Source organism: Sinohyriopsis cumingii, chromosome 3 (genome assembly GCF_028554795.1).
Source record: "Sinohyriopsis cumingii isolate HCF-2022 chromosome 3, ASM2855479v2, whole genome shotgun sequence".
NCBI lineage: Eukaryota > Metazoa > Mollusca > Bivalvia > Unionida > Unionidae > Sinohyriopsis > Sinohyriopsis cumingii.
In genome coordinates, this window is record NC_142963.1 from 78,381,661 (window position 1) to 78,395,791 (window position 14,131).

Consider the following 14,131-nt stretch of genomic DNA (forward strand, 5'->3'; position numbering starts at 1 on the left):
CAAAGTATTCAAAGAGGCCATCTTTATATCCCAATTGCACTGTCTCTCCAGAATATGAGAGAGAGAGAGAGAGAGAGAGAGAGAGAGAGAGAGAGAGAGAGTCAGTTATATACATGTGCATAGAAAGTGCATTGCTTCTCACTTGTACTGGAGTAAAGGGTCATGTTTTGTGACAGACAATGCAAGAAATATAAATTGTACATGCATGCAGTAATGAGAAATGACAATAAATTTCTTGACAAAATATAGCCTTTAATGTAACAAACAAAATAAAAAAGTTATGTTGTGCAAATTATGAGTGTAAGCAGTAAATAAGAAATTAAAAATGACATTTTCTTGAATGCACTTAAACAAATACAAAATGTAATATCTATGATCTTCTGTGGCACACATTCTAAAAATTGTCAATATTCAAAGCAAACATGCAAACTACAAAACATATTACATCTCCATCAGCAGCACGAACAGATAAAGGATGATTACACCAAAGACATCTCTCTGAGAATCTGTAAGAAAAAGAAATAATTATATAAATATAACTCTTCTACACATCTATTCACTTACAAGACTCTTAATTGTCCCAAAGCAGAAACAGATAAAGACCCAACACTGCATTGCTCATTGTGCCACTGTTTTAGTAATACTTAGAGGTTACTGCATTTGTATGGGGAAATATGAATGAGTTTTTCAGACAGAAATACTGCACGACCTTGGGAGTGCAGTATATCCATCTGACAAAACGAGTTCATATTTTTTTAACCATTTTAATATATGCTCATTTTCTTATTCTACCTAAGGCTTAATTAGGTAAACAAAAATACACTACACAAAACAAAGCAACTGAATGTATGCCATATTCCAAACCATATACACAAAAGATTCATCATTACACAACAACATTATTAATGCACAGATAACTCTGCCCAGATAAATATGAACTTAGTCATGTGCTAGACATAACTTTCAAAAGAAAATGGTGTTTTAATCTATTTACATTGAAATTTGGAGTCACACTGAGAATGAATGCTCATGGCAACAACTATTAAATTTGATATAAAATGAATAGATTTTGGTATTTTTGCAGATGCTACGAAATTTTGTTATTATGGACTTGAGTTATCTGTGTCAATTATACATGAAATACATCGGATTGAAGCAACGAGAGAGCAGCTTGCTGACATCTGCAAGCGTGTTTCTGTTCTGTCACTGATTGTTTGAAATCATAATGTGGGAAAAATATGAAGTCTTTCAACTGCAATTATCAAGACGACGTATGGAATTTATTGTTTATTTCATTTTGAGTGCAGTAAGGAGGGTGTAACTGCATTTGGAATATACCGGTAGTCAAAATTACAGTACAATTTCGAAATGTGTAATCAAGCTTGAGAACCCATGACATGGCTCATGTAATTCGGATGTGCAGAACTAAGAAAGTAAATTTTGAGGAAATTCAGGATGTAAAACTAAGCATATTTTCTTCCATTTTTATTACCAGCTAAAGACAGTTTATGCCTTGTCACTTGCATGTCATTTGTAGGTACCCAGCAATTTTATGAAATCTGGCATCTATCTGAAACATTGTATCAAAAAGGTTAATGTGAAATAGAGCAAAGCAGCTGGTACGTGGCAGTCCATGAAACATTTGCTTTACTTCATTCAGAAACAAATTTAATCAACCAAAACGTAAAGTGCCTACTATGTGAGTGCACATGATTTGTTTACAAATCAAAAGTGCTGGCATCTATGTCCATTGTTTGTTTACAATAGAAAGTAGTTCCTTTATGAGTGCAACATGAAGTGCATGCGAGTTCAGTATTTTAAAATACTGAACGATTCTGACAATCTAAAGTTAACGGAGAAAAATATAAGCATATAATAAAGCTAGTTATTTCTAGATAGAAGTCTGATGACAATGTCTTGACAATCTCAAGACATTTTTGTGAGTAGAAGTAGCTGGACACAAGCTGAGCATTCTATTAAAATTTTCCCAGACACTATGATACAAAATACTACAATGAGAATTTGTAATTTAAAATACAGCATATATTCAATGGTAAGTTGAGTCCAACTGTAAACAACAGAGACCCTGATCTGCTGTTGTATGATAAACTGGCAGGTCAGGGTCTATGCTGTTTGAATTACTCCTAACTAAATGCTAAGCTCCAGATCTGCCAGTAAATTATGTGATGGCAGATCTGCATCTGTGCATTTTGCAGTTGGACTTGACTTGTAAGTCTTGAACATGTATGGTATTAAATATGAACCATGAGGACCTGAATCAAAATCAGACATATCTTGTCTAAACAACTGTAAAAATAATTCAGATCATACCTCATAGACTAAGCACATTACTGGAGTTAAAATAACTTTACCACCTGGTGTGGTGATTAACACCTATCCTTTTAAAGCTAAACAAAATTCATTATTTTTGTATCTGTTTGTCTATATCTATGATGATGAAGTGAAGTCTTGGTGATCTGCCATGCTTAGTTGGTACAATAAAGACAAAATTACCAAGCTGACAAGGAGAAGAGTATTTTACAGCAAATCTATATTTATTTTAAAACATGAAAAGTCAAATTCTAATTTTACAGCTACTTGTCACACAGAGAAATTTCCATTTTTTCACTTAGTTTATAATATTTACAAAGCTGTTTGATGCAATCATGACCCAACATACTTGCCAACCTTCCAGGCATCATATCTGTCAACCTTCCAGACAGTGCTGGTGTGTGTGTATGTGTGTGTTACTCAGTATTTTGTGGCCCCAGTGGGGATCTGTGTGTTTACCCCAAGCAAGCAAAGCTGTACATTTTATAGTTAAGTTATCTACTTACATAAGCCAACAGAAAGTGACTGAAACTTCAAATCTAAAAAAAAATAAAATAAAACTTTTTTTCTAGGCATTTAATACTCTTCCAAACTCCTTACATACTTAGCATTGTTATATATTATGAACACAAATACACACACAAACTGCAAACATATCACAACCACACACACATACTCGATGTATAAAGTATCCAGAAAAGACATTCTTGTCTATCTAAGCAATATCTTTTACAAAGAGATGTTGATGGCACTCCAAATTTAAGGTCCATAAGAAGAAAAAATTACATTATACCAAGGCCAAAGAAGGAATTGTTTAAACAAAGTTTTCAATATACTGTTCCAGTGGTACGGAACAACATTCCCAGTGGCATAAGACAGGCTCCTAGCATTTGATCTTTTCACAATCAGTGTCTTAAATGGCTGAAATCTTGAGAAAATTGAACAGTTCTAGTACAAAAAATACCGATTGCTTTTCTGTAATTTTACATCATTTTCATAGCTGAATTTTTCAATGCAGGATTATATTTTATGTTTTATATATGTTTATGTTTTCACAGATGCCTGTGCATGTGTTCAAGGCTTGATAATTTGAATATTAAAATTACTTACTTATTTAGTGTCAAGCCAGACTCTTCACATCATGTTGTATATACTGTATATATTGTACATAACAGATAGAAGGCCTCAAGGTAGATTAGTTCTGTAACTAATTGAGTTACCTTCTCTAAATAAAGTGTTTATTATTATTATTATACTCCCCAACCCCCACCCACATGAAGTTTATGTCCTTAGCTAGGTGTGCCCCCACTCAATAACAAAAAATGGGTGAGTGGGTGTCATAATATTCCTGCTGCACATCCTTCTGACCATCCTAAATCTTGCTAGAACTGGAAGACAGGTCATCAATTTTCTCACATAAATATACTCACGCTTTTCCAACTTCAACTCCACCATGGAGATGAATCTATAGCTAAACATCTACACCTTCACAAGATCAAGTACATGTACACTGATTTGTCCACATGTATACTGTATGATGATAACCAAAATACATACTGTTTCACTGCTCAAGTCAGAATGTTAAATTCTTAAGAAGTTACTAGGGGACAAGATTTGTTAAATGTGTACCTTTAACTTATATGATGACCTTAATATGTACCAATTTCACTGTGGTTAATACATTGCATTTAATATATATATATATATATATATATATATATATATATATATATATATATACACACACACACACACACACAAGACAAAATGGGCAACAACTTAACCAAATATTGCAGAAACAATGTAATTTGTCAGTATCCACAGCTTCTGTGATGACCATAATATTTACCAAGTTTCATAACAATCTTTCAAAAACTGCTTTCAAAAGTCACATCATGCCCTACCACAATTAAAAAAGCGAATTAATTAGCAAAAACTGGAAGACAGTGATTTGTTGATGTGCATATATTTAAAAAAATTACCATTATAGTTTCAAATTTTCATGTTAATCCATCAAAAACTGCATGATTAGTTACATATATCAGTGCCAGATAAAGAATGGACAGCCTGATGACTATGTAACTATGGGTAGAAGAGACTGGGTATAATAACTGTACTGAAACTGTGTGAAGTTCCAGGTAGACTATTCAAAATTATGATAATATAATAATACCAAACATTGATGACCGGAACCAATTTTAGGCAATGAAGATATTGTTATACTTTTATTAGTTTAAAAACCCACAAAGACTTGAGACTTTAATGTAGTTGTGAAAAATACGTTTTGTTAGCTTCACTAAGCAGTAACTAGTCCCAAGCCCATTATATTTTATAAGCATGTTTATTTCCAAAAGAAGATAAACAATTTAAACTTAAGTCACCTGAGCCATTTTTGTTCCCCTCCCCCTTCATTGTTTTTTACTTGGCACTGATTGTGAAAATTTAGGCAGAAACTGCTTGTCCCATGGCAATGAAATTTAGAAGTTTTGTTTACATGCATATTTAGATGAGTTCATGCCATTCAAGTAGCTCTTTTTCAAAAAGTTGATAAATTAGCTTATTAGCTAAGCACTTTTCAAATACATTGTACTTGAATACCAGTATTTTTTTTATATCATGCAAATAAGATTTGATAAGACCATTTATATGCATACAGGTATATAGATGACATGACTAAATTATGGTGCTATGTAAATTAAATTAAATTTGCATATTTTATTATATTTCTTTCTTTCAACATTTAAGTGTTGTTTTCGATTCAGTGGGATGCAGTGTTTTACAAAAACCCAAATCTATTATTACTTGAACTAATGTTGGCTTTAAAAAACTGAAGGTATATAACCATGGCTAAATATGAACTTCAGTGTATAACCAAAACACTGCAAATGGTCAAAGAAAAAAACTGTATGAACCTTGTTTTACTCAGTTTGCATGAATTTTGCTTTAAGTATGGGTTGGGAAAATTGTAAATACGTTCTTTTCATTCAGTGATAATGTTTATGCATGCTGTTGTTTTTAAAGTTAAAATGTGGAATATTTAAAATTTATTGTTCTTTGTTAAAGTATCCAAAAAGTTCACAAATAAAATACAAAACAAAACAGCCTCCCCCCCCAATAAAAATAAAGATACTGGTATCAACAATTGTGGTCACTGGCTGAGAACTCTTAAGTATATGGTGAAAATTTTATGAACACTGGATGAAAACTGTTGAGGATGTATCGACTGTCACCTATATTGCATGTAAGATGCGCAAGGTGTATAACTGACCCACTATGCTTACGGTGACCAATATGCCAGTTTCATAATACCTGAAAATAACACTCTCAGGTTATCTCATGAAATCTCAATATTCCAAAATGAGGTGCTCACTGCTGGGAGATTTACAAACAATCAAAACATCATTGTAAGAAGTATACTGATTATAAACTGGAGGAATTACAGCATTTAACCATGAAACAATTGAAAGAAGTCTCAGGTCTAATCAATAAGAGTCAGTGGACAAATGGCCACACTAGCATCACACACCTACACTTTAATTTGTAGGGAAAATGACACTTCTCAGTCATAAGAAGATTGTTAACACATTAACCCCTAGCGACGACTTTACGGGGCAGGAGGTAGTAGCCTACTGCCGAGCTCTGTAGCGTCATGGTCATGCATGATACACTAAAGTGGGTGATATTATAGAAAGGTAGACAGATGTAGCTCTACAATGATACCAAATAATCTGGAATATTTAGTTGCACTACAAAATACAGATAGAAAAACCTCATTTTTTGGACCCGACTTTTTTTAACCCTAAATTTGCCCATGGTCAGAATCTGATTTTGTGTCCTGATTTTAGACTTTTTGGTCTCAGATCTAAGGCAAACCGGTATGAACTGCAAACAGACAGATGCGCCTTTGCAAAACAGTAGGATAAGATGGGCATTTGGAATAAAGAGTGGTCTCCATACAAAAATAATGGCTCCGTTTAGCAAAAAAATATAAAATGAAGTCCAGCTTTTACCCTTCTGCTCATGCGCGAGTCAAACAGCCAATGAAAAACAATGTTTCTAATGCAACTAGACAGTATGTTATTGAAAGATCACCAGGGATTTGGTGTTTTCGAGTCTATTCAGAAATAGCTTTAAAAATGTTTCCTACTCGATTTTTAGGCAAAAATGACAAAAAGCTCCAGGGGTCAATGTGTTAAGTGTGATGTTAACATTCAGCTGCCAAATGATCTAACATTTCAAGATGTGTTGTGCCTTTCCAAAAATGTGGAATGGTACTAGAAATTCAAAAAGATTAGTAGAAAGTAATTTCCATCACATATACGACCATCTAGCAGAGGAAACAAAAAAGTTTGGCTCCTCAGTAATCAAAGGTACAAAATTAAACAAGAATGTTTGTATGCTTTTTTCATTGAAAGGCATGTTAGTAATATTAAAGTTTCAAGGAACAAAGACCTTGTTTGTATATGCACAAAAGTGATTGTATCCATGCAAAAAAAAAAAAAAAAGAAGCAAATACCAAGTTATAGCAGTCTTTAATGCCACTGGAGATGTTAAGCATGTTTTATACCAAATAGAACTTGTTAACTTGCATAATGTATTACTATATTCATATAATTAGTTTTGTTGCTTGTCAAGATGCTGTCCACCTCCACCTCAATTGTATTCTGCAAGTTTGCAAATATTTATAAAATGCAATGTATGATTGTAAATCCTGTGCAAAATATAGCATTTTTGTCATCACATATTTTGTCAAGGGACAACCTGTTTTACTAAAATCATCTACAAAATCAGTTAAGGTATATTTTTGGATTGCATTATTGTGATTCAATAAAAGACTTGGCACATCACTAAAGAACAGGCCATCACAGGTACATCAATACTTCCAGCATTGGATTTATTTTGGAATACCAGTAAAGTTTATTCTGAACAATAATTACCGGTATTAGGACTTGCATTCGAAATTCAAGGATTCTTTGGGATTTACAATGCTGTAATTGATTTTTACATTTTCACTTTGTATTTTACAGAAATATATTATTTGTTGAATTTTACAAAGCTTGTTGCTTCTCACTCTTTTAAGATAATATTTTTGTAAAACAACCATACAAACTCTTTTTGGTTGGATTCCTATCTTATATGATGCCTGCAATGAAATTATTATTGTCCATGTTAAGATAACTGACAGACTCAGATCCTGGATTATGAAAAGGGAATTCAATTTTTTAAATTAGTCTGGTAGTCCGAGACTAGTAGTTTTCTCCACAGACTTACAAGTATACAAAAGTACTGGTCCAATGGGAATATTCAAATTCTCAAGTTGAACAAACAGTATTTAGAAATGCTTAGCAAAATTATACTAATATATCTGACACACAATTGGTTTATATGGGGTTTCCTTTAAATATAAAGTTCAACAGAAAGGTGTGTTGGGGGTATCTGCTGCCTTGTGAATCTGCAATGTATAGTAACTGTTTTCCCCTTATGGCACACCAATACAAGTAGGTTATTTAGTGCCAAGGCAATTGGAGTGAAGTGTCTTCCCCAAGGACACACCAAAGAAGCTAACATAGACTGGTTTGATGGTAGGATTCAAACCTGCAACCACTGAACCACTGTAGTTCTCTCTCTCTTCTAGACAAGATATTCTAGCCATAAACTTAATACTGAGGCAAATAGATATGAAGATGTCATTGTTTCAGAAAGTTTGATGCAACTTTTGTTCCAGAAATAATTTAGTCAGTTCACAACAAACACTGCCTTTTTTGTTTAAATTTTCCAATATATCAGAGAAAAACAAACTATAAGATAAATGTTAGTGTGCCAAACCAGCTTTAGACAAATGGTGAAGCTTGATTTTATCTCAATGTGCAGAGTTTATATACCATTTATTAGCTAGACAAATACCTGTATTTATGACTGACAAGTTACAATAAAAAGTGCATAGTACTCCAATATAGTGGCCTTTTTGTATATTTTATAGGATGGTAGCCTAAATTAAATGGAGATGACATTGTAACAACCCTCTGAGTTATAAACAGAGTGACTTTTTTTTAGGCTGTAATGTAATTTCACTCTTGGAACATTATCTTAAGTTAAGTCTACATTTTGAAACTTGGCTGCCATCTTTCATAGTTTGATTTCAGATATAGCTCATGTCAGCTATTTTAAGGCATGTGGCCTTTACTCATTGTGTCGTATCCTGATTCATACCCAGTCATATTTGAAAGAAAGCAGCCCTGCAACTTGCTATCAGTTATCAGCCTCATTAAATTTATGTTAAATGCAGAAAAGACAATCAAAGATTGTGTAAAATGTACAAATCTTAATATTAAGGAAACTGAGGTAACCATTGCTTTTGGCTTGAATCCATTGAACTTCATGGGCATGGTGGCTACCATCTTTTATTGTCATGTAATAGGTTGAAATACACAATACTTTGAATGGTGAAATTAGATGCTCCATAACACAAATACAAGACCAAATTACACTATATTTATTCAAGGAAAATAACCTGTTTCTGACAAGTTTTGTTAAATGCAAAAAGTATAGGAAATCCAGTATTTCCTTAAGTTTTGCATTTTAGCATTATTTGCAATGGGCACTATATCTAGTTGCTTCTGCAATCAACTTCTTTCCTGATGCACTGGATATTGTCACATATTACAATGAAAGCTCTTCATTATAAAAGCAGCAAATGACTTTACCTGTGATGTTTCAGTTAATTCCAGTTATGCAAGAATGGCAGTTGACTAAAAGGGACTCAAAATTTTAACAGTTGTTAGAAGTTTAGATACAATTTTTATGTAATATGGAAAATACAGAATTCCTCAACAAATCCTATATTCACACCTTGCAATAGCAAAAGTGTATGTTGTTTCCAGAGGCGATTCCACAGACTTATATTCTATTTTTGTCTTCATAATCTGACTTCATCTTTAGTATTAAATATATAGTATAACATTGATGATTGTGATTTTATAAAGAGTTTCAAAATACATTTTATAGCAAACAGTAAAATTTTGGTATACATTTCCACATAGTATTTTCATTCAAGGCACATATGAAAAAAAAAAGGAGGTAATTTTTCTTTAAAAGGCTTACTCAACAAGGAAAATGCCTGGCATTTATGTAGCAATATATATAGGGTTTAATGGAACATCAGCACAATACAGTACATGCTATATACATGTATATAGTGCCAATGACGAGTTAAGTTTTACAAATACAAATGTACAAAATTGTCCATAAGCATGTTCATCAAAGATGTTTACTGAAAAGAATTTCTAGGAATACAAGACCATGTCTTACTTTAAATTCTCAAGTGTTAATATCTTTCCTTAGCAAGAACAAAATTTTCAAGATGTAAGATTGGCACCATTTTCATTCATGGCCAACTAAATAGCATACAAAGGTTTTGGGAGAAAACCCCATGCTGAGGAGTACCTATTACAAGATCTTCAAAATAGCCATTATGGCAGCATATTGGATACAAGATCAGCACCATTTTCATTTAGGACCAACGACTCAAGCTTTTTGGTACATACCCCATGTTGATATGGCAATCTATTCAGGAGGAGTAGCTATAAAAAGATTTTTACAAGAGTCCCAAAGAGGGACTGACACTTTACTGGCAGAATAGAAATACAAGGAACAGAAGATAAGACCATTTCTTTTTCACTTGCTGAGTGACGAATGCCATCTCTGATATTCTGGAGCAGTTACAGTCTTTAACGATGGCAGCCTTATTGCTTTTTTCTAAGAACCAATTAGATATAACAAGTTCAAGTCAGTATGATCAGCAAATAACAATAACAAGGCCTTCTTGAAAATCTTAGCAGCCATAATGGAGGTAAGATCAGCATCATTTTCAATATGGACCAACTAGACATCATGAAAAGTCTCAGTGTGTAAATCTCATGATGATATGACTTTCCATTCAGAAGCAGTGTCAATAACAAATTTTCATAATGGCAGCCATGGTGGTCATATTGGATGTCTGGTCAGGGTTCATACCCCTTTGGTGTGACAAAATTCAAAAACATTTCAAGGACTTTATCTAATTTTTTCAAAGACCCTGATGCCCAGTGTACTTCAGATATAGTTCTCAACAGCCATTTAACTCATTAACCCCTGGCACAGCATTTACGTAGCAGGAGGTAGTAGCCTACTACCAAGCTCTGAAGCGTCAAGGTCACGTATCATACACTAAATTGGGTGGTATTATTGAAAGGTAGATAGATGTAGCTCTATAATGATACCAAATAATCTGGACCTTCTAGTTGCACTACAAAATACAGAGGGAAAAGCCTAATTTTTTTTACCCCTCTTTTTTTTCCCCACCCAAAATTAGCTCGTAGTCAGAATCCGATTTTGTGTCCAGATTTTAGACTTTTTGGCCTCAGGTCTAAGGCAGACCAGTCTGAACTGCACAAAGACAGGTGAACATTTGCAAAAAGTAGGATACGGTGGGCATTTGGGATAAAGAGTGGTCTCGATATGAAAATGTTGGGTCCATTAGGCAAAAAAAAAAAAAAAAAATTTTTTTTTACCCTTATGCAAGAGTGAAATAGCCAATGAAAAACGATGTTTCTAACACAACTAGGCATTAGGTTATTGGAAAATCACCTGAAAGTTGATGTATTCAGAAATAGCCCACAACATGTATTTCCTACTCGCATTTCATGCGAAAACGACAAAAACCTCAAGGGGTTATGAGTTAATGTTGCTGCTACAATAAGAAACAGGCATGTGTCTGGTTATCCAAAGCTGGTCTTTAGCAGTAACTTCAATAATGCATGCATCCTTCACCAAAGAAAGCCAACTACAATCTTCAATAAAAACAAAGATTACCTTTTTTCAAAAGAAGTCTTTAACAAACTTAAACAAAAGCATTGGAACCTGATGGATTGTTTCATTTTCCAATGTGACTGTGCCGTGAAAGTTTCCTTTTTGCAGGAAAAAAGTTTATGCTTACAAACGCTACCAACGGTGGCTTTAAACGCAAACTTTTACAAACTTGGGATTTACTAAAAAGTAAACATATTTCAGTATTCATTACATGATTGTGCTATTTATTTTCAATGAATTCAGACCTATATGACCCGTGTCAAAATTATTGAATATTTTGATTCTGTGTGTGTGCATAATTTCAATGGATTACTTTTATTGTAGATTCAATGCATTTGATGAGATTCGTGGGTGAGTACATGGTGTTGATGTTCTATTCATGCTATAAATTAGACATGTATATATGAACAGTATATACGTACATGTACCAATACGTGGTTATCTGAATAAAGTAAAATGTTATATATGCCTTCTGTTTTCACTACAGGTGTATTGCTCATTTAATATGCATCGACTTAAGACAGTAACTGTGCCAATGGAGCACATATGTTTGCACCCACATTTATTACCCACCCCCCATTATTTTGTTTTGGTATATGCATCATTTTCTTTAGCTACCTGACCTGGTTGCTTACAACACAGCTCCGTCCATAACATGGTTGAGTTATATGGCTCCCAACTACATAACATGTACTATACTGCTTAACACATTAACCCCTGGCGACGAGTATACTCGTCGTACTTTACATCCCTGATCTCCCGCGTGCCTCGCTAAAGTGGCTGAGTTTGCATAGCTTGTATCCCAAGCGCCGAGTTTAAGAGGCAGCATTTAGCAAGGCCTTTCTCCCTCACTACGAGTTAGCTCGGCATAAACCATTGGTTGATTTAAAGCCATTTCCTACTAATGCAGGCAGTTTAACCAATCAAATTTTAGCTTACATAGATAGAGCGTACATTGCTGAACAAAGGGAAAAAAAATTTCACTTTGATATCAGTTGATTTAGTGAAAATATTTCGCTTTTAAAATGATGCAAATTGACGAGAATCAGCCTCTAGGAGCAGACTTTGACTTGATGGATTCTGGCGGAGAATTTTCTGGATTTTCATCAGACGAGATCGATAGTGACATTGAAATAGCTATTGGAGATAACAGCGGTAGTGATGAGAATGTTGAAGAGGATGGAGAAGAAGAAAATGAAAGAATAGCTGATCGGTGGATCGTAAACGATAGAACACACATTGACAAGAGGAAATACACAGGACCAACACCCGGGCCAACAACGGATTTAGACCCTGATGCTAATGAATTTGATTGTTTTGAGCTTTTTTTCCCAGCATTTTTATTTCAGTTGATTGTAGATGAGACCAATCTCTATGCAAGACAAAAGCAGGTGGAGAAAGAAGATCCAAACTGGAGAGATGTTACAGAGAGAGAAATCAAAGCATGGATGGGGATGAGAGTTTTTATGAGTATTCTTCAGCTCCCTGAGACAGCCATGTACTGGTCAACAGATGCCCTATTTGGAAACCTAAGTATTAGAAGAGTAATGAAGAGAGATAGGTTTGATAAAATATCACAATATTTTCATATAAATGATAGCCGTAGAAATCTTCCCAGGCTTCAACAAGGTCATGACAAGCTACATCATGTGAGGCCAGTGTATGATGCCATTCAAAACAGCTGATTAGAAAACTACAATCCTCATCAAAATGAAAGTGTAGATGAAGCCATGATAAAATTTCGAGGTAGGTTATCTTTTCGCCAGTATCTACCAGCCAAGCCGACGAAGTATGGAATCAAGGTCTGGATGAGGGCTGACCCAACAAATGGCTACACCAATGAATTTCAAGTCTATACAGGTAAGGACGCAGGTACCAGAGAAGTTGGATTAGCAACACATGTCGTTATGGACCTAACAGGAAAGATTTGGGAAAGAAACCATAGTAAATGTAGACAATTATTTCACCAGTCCCGATTTATTCGAGAAACTTCTACAGAAAGGTACATATGCATGTGGAACCATAAGATCTAACAGAAGAGGATATTCCATACAGCATCTTAATAAAAGAGACATTAAGGTTCAAGGGGAATTTAAAACAGTACAGCGTGGCGAAGTAACAGCCTGTATTTGGATGAACAAGAAGCACATCTACGCTCTATCAACAGCAGAAGATCCAGCAGCCATAGAGAGGACAGTACAGTGCAAATCCAAAAATGGACAAGTCAGGGACATCAGAGCGCCATCTATCGTGCCAGAGTACAACAGTAACATGAAGGGAGTAGACACGGCAGACCAGCTGAGAACACAGTACAGTACATACAGAGCAGCAAAAAAATGGTGGTTGTACCTGTTTTGGTTTTTGTTTGATATTGCAGTAACCAACGGATTCATACTAATGAGGGAATCAGTACATCATGTCAAGCGGAGCTTGAACAGACGGATAAAGGCACATCGATTGATTGATTTTAATATAAATCTGGCAAAACTACTTATTGGAGACTACCAGGAAAGTGATATAGCAACACTAGCTACAAACACAGGAGACCACTATCCTAAGAATGGTGAAAAGAGGGGAAGATGTCGACAGTGCAGTAACAGAAGCGACGCCGTGAAGTTTTGAATATGCGTATTTATTGTAATGTTCATTTGTGTGCGGATTGTTTTAAACCATATCATGTAGATCTTTTGAAGAATCGTTAAATAAATGTTTAGGAAATACATTTTATTAGCATGAGTGCATAATTCAAGGTTTGTTAAATGTTTTATTAGTTTTTTTTAAATTTTCAGTGAGAATTCTAAGGAAGAAAGGTAAGTAAAGAGCAAGGAAAATATGTCCATCTGTATACAGTATTCACAGGATATTAGGTTTACAAGAGAGATGACAAGTGGATTACCAGTGTATATAAAATAGAATTATTTCATGTGTTGATAGTGTTAATAATTCTGTGTGA

The 14,131-nt window shown here is 34.3% G+C and overlaps 1 protein-coding gene across 1 annotated transcript in view; it reads right to left on the reverse strand.

Moving 5' to 3' along the window:
* Positions 1 to 231: 231 nt before the first annotated feature.
* The window catches only part of LOC149803159 (uncharacterized), a 255,820-nt gene continuing 241,920 nt past the window's right edge, over positions 232 to 14,131 (reverse strand). Inside the window, exon 28 of the mRNA XM_089952783.1 lies at positions 232 to 506. Coding sequence (XP_089808909.1) covers positions 442 to 506 — 65 coding nt within the window. The 3' untranslated portion in view covers positions 232 to 441. The remainder of the gene's footprint in view (positions 507 to 14,131) is intronic.